This window comes from Cucurbita pepo, chromosome 7 (genome assembly GCF_057944985.1).
Source record: "Cucurbita pepo subsp. pepo isolate OVF chromosome 7, ASM5794498v1, whole genome shotgun sequence".
Taxonomy (NCBI): Eukaryota; Viridiplantae; Streptophyta; class Magnoliopsida; order Cucurbitales; family Cucurbitaceae; genus Cucurbita; species Cucurbita pepo.
Genome location: NC_141804.1, coordinates 3,727,217 through 3,745,679, shown reverse-complemented (window position 1 = coordinate 3,745,679; position 18,463 = coordinate 3,727,217). Strand labels below are relative to the sequence as shown.

The 18,463-nt window shown below is 35.1% G+C and overlaps 2 protein-coding genes across 4 annotated transcripts; one reads left to right on the top strand and one right to left on the bottom strand.

Annotated features, from left to right (window-relative positions):
- The first annotated feature begins 587 nt into the window (after positions 1 to 587).
- LOC111798753 (ATP-citrate synthase beta chain protein 2) lies at positions 588 to 7,156 on the top strand. 3 transcript variants are annotated; one of them, XM_023682079.2, is made up of 18 exons: positions 588 to 744; positions 1,960 to 2,068; positions 2,225 to 2,327; positions 2,711 to 2,776; positions 2,858 to 2,981; positions 3,172 to 3,306; positions 3,624 to 3,684; positions 3,759 to 3,835; positions 4,019 to 4,174; positions 4,268 to 4,396; positions 4,545 to 4,677; positions 4,780 to 4,907; positions 5,259 to 5,364; positions 5,478 to 5,554; positions 5,649 to 5,719; positions 5,881 to 6,165; positions 6,276 to 6,371; positions 6,943 to 7,156. In XM_023682079.2, the coding sequence occupies exons 2-17, from the start codon at positions 1,969 to 1,971 to the stop codon at positions 6,349 to 6,351; spliced, it is 1,827 nt and encodes a 608-aa protein (XP_023537847.1). In that variant the 5' UTR covers positions 588 to 744; positions 1,960 to 1,968; the 3' UTR covers positions 6,352 to 6,371; positions 6,943 to 7,156. The 3 variants fall into 3 exon arrangements, with proteins under 3 accessions (XP_023537847.1, XP_086981449.1, XP_023537845.1); XM_023682077.2 differs by lacking the exon at positions 6,943 to 7,156 and adding an exon at positions 1,489 to 1,663 and having other exon boundaries at positions 621 to 744; positions 6,276 to 6,699; XM_087125323.1 differs by lacking the exon at positions 6,943 to 7,156 and having other exon boundaries at positions 589 to 744; positions 6,276 to 6,699.
- A 1,407-nt stretch (positions 7,157 to 8,563) lies between these two features.
- Positions 8,564 to 18,221, bottom strand: LOC111799023 (uncharacterized). Its single transcript, XM_087125322.1, has 16 exons — positions 17,835 to 18,221; positions 17,532 to 17,616; positions 17,155 to 17,224; positions 16,264 to 16,367; positions 16,100 to 16,170; positions 15,944 to 16,028; positions 15,642 to 15,853; positions 14,498 to 14,668; positions 14,312 to 14,427; positions 14,089 to 14,230; positions 13,670 to 13,719; positions 13,493 to 13,583; positions 13,255 to 13,399; positions 12,673 to 12,807; positions 11,622 to 12,228; positions 8,564 to 11,350 (listed from the first exon to the last, which is right to left on the bottom strand). Exons 1-15 carry the CDS (start codon positions 18,037 to 18,039, stop codon positions 11,646 to 11,648), a joined length of 2,265 nt encoding a protein of 754 aa, XP_086981448.1. The 5' UTR covers positions 18,040 to 18,221; the 3' UTR covers positions 8,564 to 11,350; positions 11,622 to 11,645.
- Between the last annotated feature and the right edge of the window lie 242 nt (positions 18,222 to 18,463).

Sequence of the window (18,463 nt, the reverse complement as noted above, 5' to 3'; positions counted from 1 at the left end):
TGACGCTAACCGTCAGATCTACCTACCCTCCACCAGCTACACATTGTCCACTCCATATATAAAAAATAAAATAAAAGGTTTTAACTCAAATCTTTGTCGGAATCTTGGATGGAGTGTTGTCGTAGTAGAATCCTGTGATTCAAGGATGAATCAAATCAGAAGTTGATGAACATCTGACACTCAGTAAACGAATGATAGTCGTTAAGAAGCAATTAAATTACTACGTATACCATTAATGTGTACTAACAGTTTAGTGTTAGGAGACTAGAAGACAAAATATTTGATTTTTAAAATTTTTATATATATTAAATTAAAAGATATATAATACGATATATTACCATATTTATTTAATTTAATTTAAGGTAGCTTTTTAACTACTACCAAATTGAGAATATAAGAATATAGCTGAATTTTTATTTTAAAAGAAAATTAAGAAAATAATAAAAGGATTAAATTATAGATTTGGTTGATAAATAAGAAAATTAATTTTTTTTTTAAAATTAGTTGCGTATTTATTAAAAGTCTTTGTGAATCAAGGTTGTGAGCCAACTAACCGAGGCCACGTGGTGGATGCTGGATCATCCTCTTCTTTCTCATGGTTAGCTCTCCGGTCCAATAATCTGACCACGCTCACCTTCCTTATTTAAATCCCAATTCAATTTCCTCTAACTTCCAGCATTCAATTTCTTCTTTCGTCGCATTTCTCCGCCGGATTCCACTCGCCAACTCTGAGTGTGCTATCAGGTATGTTTTCTAGTTGCATTTCTGTCTCCGATACTGATTATCGCCTTTGTTGTTCTTTTTCTTTTTGTTTATTTACTTCGGTATGGATTCCGGCGCGGTTTTAGATCTGATTCTTGCGTCTGTTGGATTTGAATTTCTGTTTGCCTCTTAAACATTGTGTTTTCTTGATCTCTTTTACTCTTTGGTTTTGAGTTCCTGCTGATCTTCGAGACGTGGCGTTTGTTGATCTCTTGGAAGCTAATTGTTAAGTATTTGTTGAAATTGATTGAACTTTTTTTTGTTTTGAATAAAACTTTGTGTATGTGAGCGTTTGATCTGCTAATCGACTGGATTGGCGTTCTGTGTTTCTGGTTCGGCCTGAATCTTTGAGGGAGTTCTATTGTTCTAGCAGTAAGAGTTCAGTAAGTGTGTGTTACAGAACAACTCAAATTGTGTTACCGATTCGGATTTTCTAATTGAGACATTGTGTATGCGTGTACAAGGATTAATCAATCTACTGAGAGAGCAGGTAGAAAAGACGTTATGTCGGAGCTTCTTAGGTATGGACTTAAAGAGTGCTGTCAAAGTGAGAAGGAAAAGCTATGATGCGAATTAGACAATAGAAAATCGGGGAAAACAAGAAATTAGGCTAGCTAACTAAAGTAGTTGAGTTGCTTTACCTTCTTTCCATGCCATCTTATTCAAGCTTATTGATAAATTCGGTTACACTGCGATGATTCAAATTTGTCCGTTTTTGACTTGCAGAAGTCATCTGGTAGGCTTTAGTTGTTGAATTAATATGCTCCCTTTCTCCTCCTGTCCTTCAATGATGCAAGGCCAGAATCAATTTATTGATTGATGTAGCAACCACGATTTCTTTTTTGCCCACCTCCTACGCTTAATCCTTTGATCGCCTTGGTTTGTACTTTCTAGTTTCTGGGTTTGTATCTTTAATGCGAGCTTTTGATAACTTAGTAATCAAAGAGATTGATCAATTTCATTATGAGTTAGGTTACGAATGTATTGTTCTTGACTAGATAATCGACTTTTGTGATTAGGGGCAACATGTTAGGGAAAGTACATTAATGCCGACCTGATCTCAGTAGTTGCTTGAATTTGTGTATAAATTAAAACATCTATTTATTTAATTGGTTCTGTACTTTGATTTAAATCTTTGCTATGATAGGGCTTTTTGTTGGAAAAAAAAATATAAGAAAATCACGTTGCTATTCGCAGGTCCTCACCATGGCTACCGGACAAATATTTTCTCGCACGACACAAGCATTATTCTATAACTACAAGCAACTTCCCATCCAACGGATGCTTGATTTTGACTTCCTCTGCGGTGTGTATTTCTTCTTGTAACTCCGCCTTTTGTCTCCCTCTTCTTTATGTCTGTTATTATCTACAGAAAGTATAGTTCAATACAAGCAATAGATTGTCATATTAACGTGGCTCTGGTTTATGTACTCTTAATTTATCTGTCTGACTCACTTTTTAGGGAGGGAAACACCATCAGTTGCTGGAGTCATCAATCCGGGTTCTGAGGGATTTCAGAAACTATTTTTTGGTCAAGAGGAAATTGCCATCCCAGTGCATTCTACGTGCGTAATATATTCCTCATTCTTTTGTAATAACTATTTTTAATGTCTCACCTTTATTGATACATAATACTTGCTCACTATTTTTCAATGGCTTCTACTGCGGTGAAACTGCTTATAAATTAATTACTACAGTATCTCATGCCTTTTCAGCAACAGCATTACATTATTTTTGGAAGTTGTAGATTTAAATGACTTTAAGTTGAAGGATCATTAATCGGTGCTACTTTTCTATGCAATCTATATGTTCATTTAATTCTTCTACAGAAGTTGTTGAAGTTATATATATGTTCTTTATCTCATCTACAGAAGTTGTTAAAGCTGTATCGGTTTAGACATCAGAATAATTGAATTATCATCCCAACTCCTTTTTGATTCGTTTTCAGGATTGAAGCAGCCTGTGCAGCACACCCCACTGCTGATGTTTTCATTAACTTTGCATCCTTCAGAAGGTTAGTAATCGTTGTTTACTGATAGTGTGTTGTACAAAAATTTTCTGTTCCAGCTCATAATCAGTTCGTACTATCGTGTAGTGCTGCTGCATCATCAATGGCTGCTTTGAAACAGCCTACCATCAGAGTTATAGCTATCATAGCTGAGGGTGTCCCAGAGTCAGACACCAAACAGTTGATTACATATGCACGGGCAAACAATAAGGTAAGAAATGTTTTGTTCCAGCGATATTGGGCTCTCCTAGCTTTGGTAACCCAAAAGTAAATATTATCGGTTCAAATAGCCACATGCATAACCCAAATGATGAGTGACGTAAGGAAAACAAGAAGATCAAGGTCAACAAGTCGTGGGATCTTCATCGAACTTGAATGATTTCTCTTTGCTTAATCTGCAGGTTGTTATTGGCCCAGCTACCGTTGGTGGCATACAAGCTGGAGCATTTAAAATTGGTGACACTGCTGGAACGATTGACAATATTATACAATGCAAGCTATACAGACCTGGATCTGTTGGTTTTGTCTCTAAATCAGTAAGTAACTTAAACATAACTCTTCAGCTATTCTTTTCCTTATTTCTTGTTGTCAACTTACTTCTTTCAACCAAACTTCTTTTAGGCATGAAAATTTGGTAGACCTATCGTGCACAAAGTAATTGTTATGGCATTGTAGATGTTATTTCAATGTTGAAGTGTTGACCATCCAATCAGCGTTTTCTCCACATTGACCGACTTTCTCAAAATTACATCACGTTTTTCTTTTGAACTGTCAGACCTTATTTTGCCCTCTTCAAAATAGTTGACCTACTCATCAATGACGCTAGTGTAATAATATGTTATAAATGCTGCAGGGAGGAATGTCTAATGAGATGTACAATACTATTGCCCGTGTCACTGACGGAATTTATGAAGGTAAATTCCACAGTCACACACTGTTATTTTAGTTCCGTTTGAAACAATATTTGATCAATTCTTGTACTGCACAGGTATTGCAATTGGAGGGGATGTGTTTCCGGGTTCAACTCTTTCTGATCACATTTTGCGGTTTAACAACATTCCACAGGTATTCTGACTGATATATTCTCAAAATATCTTTCAATTTAGCTAGTCGTCTCCGTTGGCCATTCAAGTCTCATGAATTTTAGGGACTTGTTCTAACATTTTAATCAAGTTATTATCTTGTTGCCTGTTTCTGCATTTTGTCATTTGCATTGAATGTGTTTTTGTCTCGTTGGCATATTCTTAGGTTAAAATGATGGTTGTGCTTGGAGAACTTGGTGGCCGAGATGAGTATTCTTTGGTTGAAGCCTTGAAACAAGGAAAAGTTAACAAACCAGTGGTTGCCTGGGTTAGCGGCACTTGTGCCACATTGTTTAAATCTGAAGTTCAATTTGGTCATGCTGTAAGTTCATACTTGAGTTACTCCGCTTAATTGTGTTGTTGTTGTATGATATACTTGGCTAACACATTATTTTCTCCTTTGCCTTCACTATAGGGAGCAAAAAGTGGCGGTGAGATGGAGTCTGCACAAGCAAAAAATCAAGCTTTAAGGGATGCGGGAGCTATTGTTCCTACATCATACGAGGCCCTTGAAGCTGCCATTGCGAAAACATTTGAAAAATTGGTAAATTTGCACTACGACTTTCTTCTATGATATCAAGGGGCTATTTTCGATCAGTGTCCTCATGTTTCAAGGGGAGGGATAAATGCTCCTTGATTTTATTCGTTGCAATTACCATGTAATTTGTTTGACCATCTAATTTACTCAATAGGTTGGAGACGGAAAAGTTACCCCAGTAAAGGAAGTGAAGCCTCCACAAATTCCTGAGGATCTTAGCTCAGCAATTAAGAGCGGGAAAGTTCGGGCCCCAACCCACATTATTTCCACCATCTCTGATGACAGAGGTATGCATGCTTTGAACCTAATGACCAGATTTTCTTTGAGAATAACTGTAGTGTTTGATATGTTACACTTCAGATTTTAGTTACTAACTTTTCAAACAAAAGGTGAGGAGCCAAGCTATGCTGGAATTCCAATGTCTTCAATTGTTGAGCAAGGCTATGGTGTTGGGGATGTTATCTCACTATTATGGTTCAAACGCAGCCTTCCTCGATACTGTACCCATTTCATCGAGGTTTGTATCTCATACTATGAAACTGATTTTCTATTTCGGTTTAGTTTTCTAGTTGCATAGAGCCTGTTTTGAATGACTTTATAAATACTTAGAAAAGGAATTTTAAGAACTTGAAAAACCATTTCAACACCACCCTTTTAAGTTTTTAGCTTATTTTCTCATAGCCCATTTCTTGTACGATTCCTCTTCACAACCTAAGAAAAATTAGTGAGGGGAGGAAGCTTGGAACTGTACAAGGCCAATCCAATTCCACATTCTTTGATTTCTGGCTTTCCACTTTCATGAACACTCTTGTGAAAGTTTAAATGACAGTCTTGAGTTGGGGTTTTAAAAATTTCATGATCTCTTCAGATATGTATAATGCTCTGTGCCGACCATGGTCCTTGTGTATCTGGAGCGCACAACACTATTGTAACAGCAAGGGCTGGAAAAGACCTCGTGTCCAGCCTTGTCTCAGGTATGTGGTAACTGTCATTTCATTTCCCTTCCACTGTAATTTGGATTTTCTTCACACGGTATGTTTTTTTAATTAAATGAGTCTGGTTTTTGCCTCATAACTTTCTGAAATAGGCTTGCTTACTATCGGCCCCCGATTTGGTGGTGCCATTGATGACGCTGCTCGGTACTTCAAGGATGCTTATGACAGAGTAAGAATTCATCTGTTGCTGAAACTCTGAATTCACATGGTATCTTAGAATCTATGGTCGGTAAGTTTCTATGATTTTTCCGGCCTTCTTGCAGGGTCTCACGCCTTACGAGTTTGTCGAAAGCATGAAAAAGAAAGGCATTCGGGTGCCTGGAATTGGTCACAGGTATGCACACTTGTAGTTCTTAGTTCTATTCTAAAAACTTATATTTGCTTCGGTGTATATTTTTTATACCAAAAAGACAAATCGAAAATTTAAATGCAAAAACAATGAAGTAAATTTATAATCTTTGTTGTTTCTGGGATCGGTTTGGTTGTAAAATAAAGGATCAAGAGAGGCGACAACAGAGATAAGAGAGTGGAGCTGCTACAGCGGTTTGCACGAACACATTTTCCATCAGTGAAGTACATGGAATACGCTGTGGAGGTTGAAAATTACACACTCTCAAAGGCAAACAACTTGGTTCTTAACGTAGATGGTGCAATTGGGTCTCTTTTCTTGGATCTTCTTGCCGGTAGTGGAATGTTCAGCAAACAAGAGATTGATGAGATCGTCCAGATTGGCTATTTGAATGGTCTCTTTGTGCTCGCTCGCTCTATTGGTCTCATCGGGTAAGCAAAATAAATACCAATTCTAATAAATTCTTCAAAACTTCAACTTCTAATTTTAAATGAAAAAGTGTTAATTGTATCTCTAAATAATTCAATTGGTGTTTTTACAGACATACATTTGATCAGAAGAGACTGAAACAGCCTCTATACCGCCATCCTTGGGAAGACGTCCTTTACACCAAATGAAAAGCTTTACAAATAAAATAGCAAGTAAGAGCAACGAGCATTTTCAACTACATTTACATTTAGTTTCTGTAAAATTATTACTGGGACTGCCGTTCTTTATTGTTTTCTTTTTTCCTCCTATCTTCTCCTCTCTCCCCTCTTTCCCCACCTCACCCTTACATTTAGCATCTGCATATCTATACCGCCATCCTTAGGAACACGTCCTTTACACCAAATTATTACTGGGACTACATTTACATTTAGCATCTGCATATATTCTGTTGAAACGAGGCAACCTTGTCTAAACGAGCACATGCTGCATGCTAAATCCAAAAATTTAATGGATAGATTACAGTATATTTCATCTTACTTCTCTCCCAGGTGAGCAACACGGGACTAATATTACAGGAAACCTTGGGATTAATTGTGTTTCATTATTCCCTTTTATTGCCTTTTTTTTCTTTCTTTCTATCACAATTTTAATAATTTAGATAGAAATAAATATCCAATTGAGAGATTATTACAGTTTGGTAAGCACGGTCAAAAAAAAAAAAAAAAATAATAATAATAATAATAATAATAGTTAGTATATATTTTGTTTTCCTTTTGCAGGTGAGACTTGAGTATCCGCTGCTAGTGTGAAAGAGTTGGTTGGCTATAGAACCTGTTAGGTTAGAGTCTAGAGTAAACTCAAAAATTTTCGTTGCGTCTTGTTATACTTTATATAGCATCGTTTTTCCATACCAAAATTTTAGTTGTAATGTATTTGCAACCTTCCAGTTTTTTATTAAATGCTATTTCGTCCGGTCCCTAAATATTGTTTTTATCATGTTTGTTTCAAAAAAAAAACTTTATTTCTTTTCATTTTTTCATTTCCCTTTAAATGACATCTATCTGAAGAGAGGTCACATATTGTTATGTAAACTAATAAAAACAAAAACTGTAACTAAAAAATAAAAAATTTATAATTGTAATTAAAATTTAATAATAATAATAATAATAAAGAAAAGTCTTGGGGTTTAGGTATCCTATTAATAAATAAATAAATAAAAACAATCAAAATCTTACCGGAAAACACACAAGATTACCAACAAAGTGTAGTCTTAATGTATTCAAGTATAATCTCCAAACTTTTGATTTTTTTTTATAAATTTTTAAAATATATTCATACAATTTTTTTTCTAAAAAAAGATTATTATTATTTTATAAACTTGGATAAAAATACATGATGTCACAACTATGTTACTATAATAAAGTCACTACTGATGTGACAAACATTCATTAAAAATGTTTTTCATAAAAGGTGTCATGAATTTAATGTTTAAAAACCAATTCTTTAAACGCCAGTAATCATAAATAACAAAATTAAAAATAAATGACATAAATTAAATAAAATAAACAAAACCTTGAAATAACCTAAGGGTTACTATACAGAAATTTAAAATAAATGACATGAACTAACCTAAGGGATATTATAGGTTATCTTGTAACAGCCCAAGCTTACGGCTAATAGGTATTTTTTTTTTTTGGAATTTTCCTTTCGGAAGAGATTTCAAAACCTTGGTAAAAAAATGCTTGATTCCCCCCTCCAACCAAGGTGTGATCTCACAATCCACACACTTCAAGACCAGCATCCTCGCTAGTACACCACCCGGTGTCTAGCTTTGATACCATTTGTAACGGCCCAAACTCATCGCCAACAAATATTGTCCTCTTTGATCGATGTGAGATCTCATAATCCACCCGCTTTGGGGGCCCAGTGCCCTCACTGGTACACCGCCCGGTGTCTAGCTTTGATATACTATTTGTAACAGCCAAAACCCACCACTAACACATTGTCCTATTTGGGATTCCCCTTTTGGGCTCCTCTCAAGATTTTTAAAACATGTCTATTAAGGAGAGGTTTCCACACCTTACAAGGAATGTTCGTTCCCCTATCTAACCAAGGTGGGATCTTACACCACTTGTCAACCTAAACCTAAGCATAGATCAAAAGGTCAAAGTTTTCCATTCTCAACAAAACACACGGGGACATATGAAAAGTAAAGGTTCCTAATAAATAAGACCTGAAAATATCAACATAAACCATACAGTACAGCAGAAAACAAATAAATCCATTCAACAAACTATGAGGAAAAAGTGATCCGGCATGAAAGAAAAAACAAACCAGTACAAATAACGTAATAATACATACAGATGTTGGAGAATATTCCAAACTCCAAGCACATTAAAAGAAGCACAAGAAGCCTGACAAACTCCGAATGGTATTTATGTGAGCATTAAGTACACAATCCCCAAGGTTCACCGAGCAAGACAATGGGAGACATACATATGCTCGTGGGTGATGTCAATTATAAAATGGCAGCAGCATTGCTTTGAATTCTACTTGGATTCACAATTTCAGGAGAACAATACACTACCAATGCCAAAGATCAAAAATCGTTTTTAACTCATAAAGGAACATTAAAAAAAACTAAGAAAAAACAGAATTATTGTACCTACACAAATCATAATCCCAGAGGATTTAATCATATCGCACTTGGAAAATAATACGGAATCAATAAATGATAGATTTCCCGAGAAACATGAAAAATCAGCACTACCATTAGAACTCACCCTGAGTCAGTGAAGTTCGACGGAGGTCGAAGATTCAATTACACCCACACAAATGTACTGATCCAACGGCCAGACCATTGGACGGCGACTGGAATCTCCACCGCCAACGCCGATAGAGCCCAGTCGGCAACCGAATGCGATCCGGCACTCAGCCGGATCGCCCAATGACTGATTAGTATAATGATATGATGATATTCGAAATTGGAACCTCCCTCGATAACGAAAATACGGAAAAAAGTAATCAAATGTTTAGTGTCGAAGGCACGCGGCTGCTCCCTAACCTTCACAGCGGTTCATGGAATGGAGAAGAATAAGTAGGCCTCGCGTACTAAATAAGACCGTAAAAAAACCCTAGCGTATTTCTCTGCCAGAATAGGGAACTTTCTTTTTTTTTTTTTTTTTTTACTTTATTTATTTATTTTTAATTTTTTATAAATATTGTTCCGATTTTCAAAATTTTAATAATATCTTTAAACTAAAAAAAAATTCAAAAATACCTTTATCTCTAATTATTTAGAATTGTTTTTTAAAATTTTTTTAGATTAATTTTCTCAACTAAACACCATTTACATCTATTTTTAAACTTTAGAAATTATTATTTCCAAATACTAAAAATGTATTTAAAAAAAATCACTAAATAAATAAAAATACTCATATAAGTTTTATAAAATTTTTTAGAAAAATTGTTATCATTTTATTTCAAAATTATCTTTAAAGTGTTTTCTGTCATAAGATTTGAAATCTAGATTTGACACTTGATGGCTCAGATGTTTTCCTACAATTATTCTCCACATGGTCACGTTACTTATTTATTTCTAAAAGTGAAGACTATCCCGTAGACCAACAAAGATCTTTCAACATGTTGTGTCTCCACTTGCGTGTTTCTTAGGAAATTTTCCAAGAAGTCACATGATTTATAATTACTCCAGACAAAACATGCACCTTGTTTGTATATGGAGTAACTTTCACTTTTTTTTTTTTTGTAGTTTCTTAGACATTTTATCCTTAGTATCACTCTTATCCAGATGTGGTCCGAATTCGTTCATATACTCCTTTACTCGGGTGTTACATGTCCACAAATTTTTGCCTTGGTTCATCCCCAACTACAGGGAGAGACACCACTTTAATACTATTTGTAATGACCGTGCCCTGAATTCAAAATATGGATTGAGACACCACTTTAATACTATTTGTAATGACCGTGCCCTGAATTCAAAATATGGATTCAAAACTTCCTACGACATGACACGTTATTTACTCCTCTCTAAAGACTATCTCCATAAATTCATATGAATCCTTCCACCATGATTTATCCCAACTCACGTACATTAAAAAGAATTTAAAGAACATACAATTCTTTTAAGCTAAACACACTTAACTTGACCCACAAAAAAACCAGGTACATTTCCCTTTTTGGTGACTAAATGATAGAGACTCTAAAAGTTTATCATGTTCTACTTGAAACAATTCTATGTTGGATAACAAAGCATACCGACCCATGTTTTTCTTTTTGTAGGGATAATTTTTACTTTTAGAAACGAGAAATAATATGACCATGTCGTAGAGAATGTCGAAGCTATAAGTGTCAAACCCAAATTATGAATATAATCAATTGAAAGTTTAATAACGATATAAAAATGTATAATGTAAGACATAAGATTAAAAGTTTAAAATTTTCCTACACACCTTTTATGTTTAAAGACCAAATACATGCCAATCTAAAAGTTTAAAAACTAAATTTAAATTTATAATATATATATATATCTTATGCATTTTATTTATAAATGGCGTTTTTCATATAAAATGTAATTTTTTTTTTCAGTTCTCCTACCACCACTCTGCTAAAAACTTGATACAGAAATAACCATTGGATTTCAATATATTAAACAAACACTTAACATTTATGAATTTATTTCATTAAAAGAAATAAAAATAAAAAAGTAATTAGACACTTTTACCGTTTAAAGGCTTATTAATACAATTGAAATAGATGTAATTTAAAACACGTAATTTTTTTAAAAAAATTTATAAATAACTTGAAAACAAGGCATTTAGTATTATCTAAATTAAGTTAATCAAATCATTTACAATAAAACCATTAATTTAACTACGCCAAATTTTAATTAATAAAATTATTATTTTGATTTTGACTAATTAAAATCAACTATTCACCAGAAGTCAGTTTTGTTCAAAATGTCTCCTATTCCTAAATATTAAAATTATATTAATTTTTCAAAAAAAATTAATAAATCATTACTTACGCGTTAAACCCGGGTATCACGCATCCGAAAGAAACGTACCTTCAACTGCTTCTTCAAGAACCTTTGCTTACAAAAATCTGGCATACCATAGCTTACATCCATGAACTAAGAACTCGTTTGCTTGCTTGCTTCCACACTTCAAACTAAAAAGGTAAACAAAAGTTAGTTACATAACTAAATTACCTGTCAAAAGACCACCAAGAAACCAATATCTGTATCCAACAATTTCACATTAGAATCACTATGCTCATAATAATCATAATAAAACCTGCACCCAATCCGAGTCTGGCTAGTCGAAGAAGGTTGAACAAAATGTATAATAAATTAAAGTAGAAAACCATTGTAATCATGTAACCAAGAAGGTAACAACACGGATTGCCAAAGATATGTAAGATGCTAAATATACATTTGTACCTTGGAATTCAGATCTGTAGTTTTTCACTGCCTTCTTTGTTTATATTTATGGACACGATTATCGTTTGGCTCGCAAACCATTTGCCGATGATGATCTTGAGTGAGCGCATTGTGCTTAGAACCTCTCGATCTGGGAAAGCTTTGTTCTAAATCAAACTTTGAGTCGTTAGGATGCTTCTTTGTTTGTCGCTTTAAGTCGAACTCGACCACATTGGTTTTATCTTCTTTCAATTTGCATTTTTTGTGGTGATTCGAGCTAAAATGACTGCAACATTCATCTGCCCTCCCACCAACCTCCCGGAAGCTTCTATGGTGATGTTCAGACCTCTCCTTAGTCAATACTTTGGTGTTGCAAGGCAAGCCTTCTGTGTCCAGGCCTAATCTCCCGTTGAATTGATTGATCATAGCATCTTTAGAAGAACGGGAACTCTTCCTTTTTTCGTCATACAGCCAATTTATTTCGTCGTTGGCAGTTTCTCGACGTGGGTGTTCCTCTTCTTCGAGCATTCTATAGTCTCTTGATTTTCCATCCCACTCATGAAGGCCTCTATTCTTAGCAACATCATCTTCTCCCTCGCACCCATCCTCATTGATGAAAGCCATTGCCCTGAAGAGTTAAAAAAACTCGCGTTACAGAAATAAAAACAATGATAATTAGCAATGAAAAGAATTCTCAACTCCTCTAAACATACTCCAAATCCCAACATAGGGCTAGGTTTTCAGCAAGGGATGTTCCTGATTACCAAACAAAAGAAATGCTAAAATTCAAAACAATGTGTTCTGAAAAATTTTCAGGTGTTTGGGGAAAGCCTAGAGGACTAGGCTTTCAGCAAGGGATTGGAGAACGGTGATAATAACCAAACAAAAGAAATGCTAAAAATTGAAAGTAATGTGTTTTGGAAAATTTTCAAGCGTTCCGAAAAAGCCTAGAAGTAGAATTTAAATATGCACAAAGAAAATATTCTCGAAGCCAATATATAGGCCTAAGAGAAGAGGATACAGAATTATTTATCACACGTTGTTTGATATCACAAAATAGTAAAAGGATTACCTCCTGGAACGATTATCAGGTATCATCCCTCTTTTATTAGTGTCACTAACGTCTATGGATTGTGAATAACCACCGCAGAACTCTTCAATCTTCCGGAGTGGTGGAGCAGTCATGTCTCTCATGCCCACATATCCACTGCAAGGTCAAAAGTAAAGACATATATGGGTTAATTGTTCTCCAATTTTCAAAAATCAACGTTTTAACCAATAAATTCGTTCAAACGAGCTTCTAACACTACCAGAAATCTGGTTGGGCACATTCTATCACGTGAATTTGCTTACGTGACTTTGTTAAACTTTTCCTTATTCAACTATTATTATAAAACAAACAAATAATCATTTTCTCAGACACTTCATTTAACATAGTCCAATATACTCAAACGGCATTCAAATTGGAACAAATATAGAAGCAACAGTTCCAAAAAACTTTTGAACCAGAGCCTCAAAGAGAAGCTACAAAAGAAATGCTACCCCAAAGTTATGCATAATAATCTTGAACACATTGGAAGATTATTCTATTTCTCTCTAACCAAAAATGTATTCTTATATGCAATGTTAAAAACCCACAAACATTGAAATTTACCTTGGGGCAGGATATCCACCATAAAGAGATGCCCAGTAAGAATTTGCTTCAGGTACCGTTGATGTATTGAAAGGCATGGCACAACCATACAGGTTTGAAAAGGAACTGACATGATGCCAAGGTGATGCATAATATGGCGTAGCTCCTGAAAATATAACATTCAACACATTAACTTAAAAAATTTATAGGAAAGGCTCCACCAAATGTACAAGATATGAGTGGAGAGTCAACTCTTTACCCATTAGAGGCATGGGATGTGGCTTTGAAGCAACTGGACAGTCTCTAATGAGATGGTCCAGAGAACCACACATGTAACAAGCACGGCAACGCTGAGTAATTCAAGGGCAAAGTTTGACATCAACTTAATGCGAGCCCATACATAAACCAAAAACGTGAAAGAAAGCAAAATATGTACCTTTTTTTGTCTTCTAAAATCTGCAAGGTTTTGGATTTTTCCCGGTATATCTACAAGCACAAAATGGCAATAATGAGAATATTCTTTTTGGCAGTGAAAAAAATGATAGGCCGCCAATTACAAAGGTGTATACACGTAAGCGAGTAGGGAAGCGTGCAGGTATGGGGGAATGATTGTGTATGAAAATTGTGTGGGGCCCAAAGTTTGTTGTTAGTTAAATTTGCAATAGTGAGAGTGAATATATAGACTGGTTGTTGGCTGAGTGAGGGTGTCTTTTGGCTATTCTGCTTTTGGGTATTTTCCAGAGAGAATTGGGCGAGCTGGCTCTCTAACCTTCCATTGGCACCTTGTTATCTGATTATAAATAAAATTGTCGGACAAGGCTTATAAAAAAAGTTCCAGTTGAATGAATATCCTACCAGAGGCGTTGATCAGCAACCCATGCTTAAAATCCCCAAAAACAGGCTGACTTTCCCCTTGGCAATCATCAAAAGGATGAAGGTCTTGTGGCATACCACCAAATTTTTCAGGGTGGCCCGATCCAAATAGTGCTCCATCAACCTTAACCATCCGAGGCAAAGTGTATTATTATGATGAGTGCCATCCTCGGAAATAATAAGAAGAAAGTCAAATGTAATTTACCATATTTCTTTTTAATGATGAGTCATTGATGTCTTCCACCACTTCTTGATTACAACCCCTACTGGTAGCATAAGACAGAAATGGCATGTCCTCTCCTTCAATTCTTGATTCTTCATCTGTTTTATAAATATATGATTACACGCTAAAACCTATCATTAAAAGAACATGCAAATATAATCATCCTACCTGGTGCATCATGACGAATGGCATTGTCTGGGTTGCCCATCAGGATCTGAGACTCAAGGAAATCAGCAACATTTTGCCTAAGAGATAAATTCGGCAACAAATCTTCTAGTCTACTTTTAGTAGAGGCACAATTAGCGCACTTTGCCTTTCGCAGTAGAACATGATGAATGCCTGTACCAGCAATCAAAAGATTACATGAAGTATGTTAATAGCAAGTCAAATTATAACCACAAAGGAAGCACATTATTCGTAACATATGACAGGTCATGAAATGTACTTCTCAGTTAATTTAAAGGAGGAAGGATAAAGTAAAACATATAAAAGACTTATTATTAAACCCATCCCTGAACCAATCAGGAAGATGCTCATTCAATCATCTTCTCTTCCACAAACTTAAGTTCTCCATTATATTGCTTCTCTGAGTGTAGGATGTTGGTATGGAGTGGTGATGATTAATGAATTTTGCAAAGATTAAGTTTGAAAATGTAAGATAACAATGGTTGATGGTATTACTAGCTTTCTTACTACCAGGTTAAGTAGAAGGTCATCCAGCAGTCGGTATCAGAGTCGATAATATTTGCCTAATAAATATAGCAATTTTCTCAAGTGAGAACTAATTTTTGACCAATCAACAATACTCTTCTAACTTTTGTTTCCCCCTCACACTCCCCTGCCCGCAAGCCTAGTGTTTCTCAAATCTGGACAAAAAGTAATAATGATCGCGCCCAGTGTTAATGCTCATGATTTAAGAATTAACAGGGGTAGTCCACGAGTCTGGCTGGTTTTAAAATTATTTCTACTTTGTAACGTAACGACACCATGCTATTCAAGAACATGTGACACAGATGTGTACAAAGTTCTATTCGTATACTAAAGATAGTGCATTAGTTTAAAGTTAAGACTATGGTCTAATCCCACAGCATTTGAAGGTCTGTATGATTTAAGACCGTTTACCACTAAAACCACTAGAACCAAGTCTCAAGGCTATGAGAAAATTTATATTAAAAACCATACTTTTAGAACATGGCATCATAGAATTTACAGAAACGATGCTTACAATGTCATGGGGTGTATCACTCAAGTTCACAAATATTTTCAAATGCAGAAACAATAAGAATTTAGGCAATGGGTTCCATAAACTTACATTTCTCACAAAAACCAAGTTCACAAAATATTTCCAAATGCAGATTGTTAGAGAACCGAACAATGGGCTCCAGAAACTTACATTTCTCACAAAAGCTATGCTTACAGCAACCAATAATAACGGCATCCACAAAGAGTGACTTGCAAAGAGTACACTTCAGTTCTGGCGGTATTTCACAATCATGATTCACTGAAGCCATTGCAACAACTGGTCTACAAATTCCAACAGGTACGACAAGTTAGATTATCAAAACAAATGACAACCAAACTATTAGAGTGAAAGAGGGTAACTACGCATCTTACTTCTCCAAACCAATTCCCTCGCCAATATGAACTTTTATGTTTGTTTGCAGCTCAGTTCCTCCAACTGTTGTACCATGACTTGAATCTGAACATAGTGATATTTAGATAAGAACTGGATTAGAAACCATAAACACCATAACAAAATTCAAGGAAGACCTCTTTGAATAGCCTCACTAATGCCACTTCCTTCAGGCTCAATATATCCTCTTTCAGTCTCCTTATAATGTCTGAAAACATAATAAAAGATTTCCGGTTGAGTTAATAGGACTGCAGATATACTTGATAGCAAAAGGAGAAGAACGATAGGGAAAACAAACAACCTAACAGCATCATATTTTTTATGATTGAGAGAAATTGATGATGTTCTTTTGCGAATAGGGTATAAGTCTACACCAAAATCATCAAAATTGTCCGTCTCAGCCTTCTGTACATTGTCCAAAAGAATTATTCAGAGAGGGAAATCAAAATATAAATAATACAAATAAATCATTTAAAAAATTGATGAGAGTGACTCCCCCCACATAAACGTGAATGTGCAAACTATAACCCAACCAAAGAAGCATTGTTAAAAACTTGACGACATCAACATGGTCAGTTAGTGGATAGGACCCCATGAAACAATACAACTAAATCCTTTCAAGAAATGATGAGATTGACTCCCACACATAAAAGTGAATGTGCTAACTATAAACCAACTAAAGAAGCATTGTTAAAAACTCGACGACACCAACATGGTCAATTAGTGGATGGGACCCCAGGTAGGACTTCAAGAAATATGCAACGGCTATCAGAACAAAAAACATACAGGCTGAAATATTAGTCAGCCAACTGCTGTTGACGTAGAGCCTGCAGTTCTAAATGTAGTTGATAGAATAAAACACACAACTTCATATACTCCTCTTAACTTTTAACCTAATACGACATCCATTAAAACCATGGTCAAGAACAGAAATTATACAGATATTCACATGTAAAAAATAAAATAATATTAAAAAAATCATTTTCCTTCATCTAGAACTAACTCAAAGAATAGGGCATAAGCATAGAAGCATCAAATGAGATTGTCACAAAATTACTCTGAAACAGCTGCCGTTGTTAACCATATTGTCAACCATCATAATATAGCAACACCCAGTTCCTTATTTATAGACAAGAAAAAAAAAAAAAAAAAAAAAAAAAGCAACTAACAAGTAAAGTAATAATCAACATACCACTGGATGAGATGAATTAACCATGTCAGTGTCTTTGACTTGAAATTTCCCAAACAAGTCGTGATGTACACTGCATTACAGTATCATTATATGGAAAACCGCCGGTAAGTTTCAGTTAGGATTGAATAATTCAAATTAATTGGAAGTTGGTGATTCGAATTGAGTTTTGTAAGGCTCTCTGTAGCAGTAACACAAAGTGAACACTGTTTTTGCCCAAAATTTTCGGTAAAAGTAAGAGATAATACTCAAAACACAGTTGATTTTGCAGCAACAAAAATATAAATATAGGTGCAGAAGCATGCACATAACAGGTCTGTAAATTCCGAAACTACAATTATTGTCATAAACAACTCAATTAAGAAAACAGGGCATCTTACACATTGGAAGGAACTGATCCCGCAGGAACTCTCTTTATGATCACGCATGAACCACTAGGAATTTCAAATTTCTCGTCAACCAAATCTGCAAAATAAGGAGTATCAAGATAAAATTTTAAGCTAAATACCTTCAATACAAATGAAATTATACACAAAGGCAAATGCGTTTGAGCTGCCTAATTCCAATATGCACTGACTACGTCAAAACGTCGTTTCACAAAGGGTAAAATCTCAAGGATCATCCATTACTATGAACTGAACGATATGGTAAATCCGAGGACTCTTCCTCTCGAGTCCAATTACCATGCAACCAATAGCGGCAGAGAGATGACGGAATACCTTGGCCGGTACGGGCATCGGAGAAAACGAGATCAAAGTTTTGGCAGGTATCGAGGTTCTTCATCCGAATAATTTTGGATTTAAGATCGCCAATTGATATGGAGGGTCGGCCATCGATATCCACCGAGTCGAAGATCACCGAGCTCCTGAACTTAAATTGGATCGCCATGGACAAAACACGGGGATGGATCGCAGGGAACTCAGATCATTTTGGAGTTGGGAGAATTTCAATTCTAAAAGGAGAAGAGATTATTCCTAATATCAGAATCTAAACGGCAAGCTTGCAGTTGCGGTTAGGGCTCAATTCGGTAAGTTAGAGGTCGATGATCATGAAACTTGAAAGTGGCGCGGGTACAACACTCCTAGTGGTATACCTATATATACCCTATGCCCTTTAATGTTATTTATTTATTTATTTATTTGTTTTTTTAGAGAAAATAAAAAAATGTAAATTATTGGACTAAGAATAATTAAGTAAATTATAAATAAGATAATCATAAGTTTTTAAAGTACAAAATTGGTATATTTTCGATGTATAAAACCTTATAACATAGTTTTATCTATGAAATATTTATGAAACTTTTATCAAACTA

What these genes read in the sequence shown, in the direction of transcription:
- LOC111799023 (XM_087125322.1), bottom strand. Translation starts at nt 18,039, where the DNA reads ATGGCGATCCAATTTAAGTTCAGGAGCTCGGTGATCTTCGACTCGGTG. An exon ending in GGTGGATATCCTGCCCCAAG is followed by an intron (nt 12,808 to 13,254) that starts GTAAATTTCAAT and finishes TTGACCTTGCAG; the next exon opens with TGGATATGTGGGCATGAGAG. An exon ending in CCTGATAATCGTTCCAGGAG is followed by an intron (nt 12,229 to 12,672) that starts GTAATCCTTTTA and finishes TTAACTCTTCAG; the next exon opens with GGCAATGGCTTTCATCAATG.
- LOC111798753 (XM_023682079.2), top strand. Translation starts at nt 1,969, where the DNA reads ATGGCTACCGGACAAATATTTTCTCGCACGACACAAGCATTATTCTAT. An exon ending in AACTTTGCATCCTTCAGAAG is followed by an intron (nt 2,777 to 2,857) that starts GTTAGTAATCGT and finishes ACTATCGTGTAG; the next exon opens with TGCTGCTGCATCATCAATGG. An exon ending in AAGTTCAATTTGGTCATGCT is followed by an intron (nt 4,175 to 4,267) that starts GTAAGTTCATAC and finishes CCTTCACTATAG; the next exon opens with GGAGCAAAAAGTGGCGGTGA.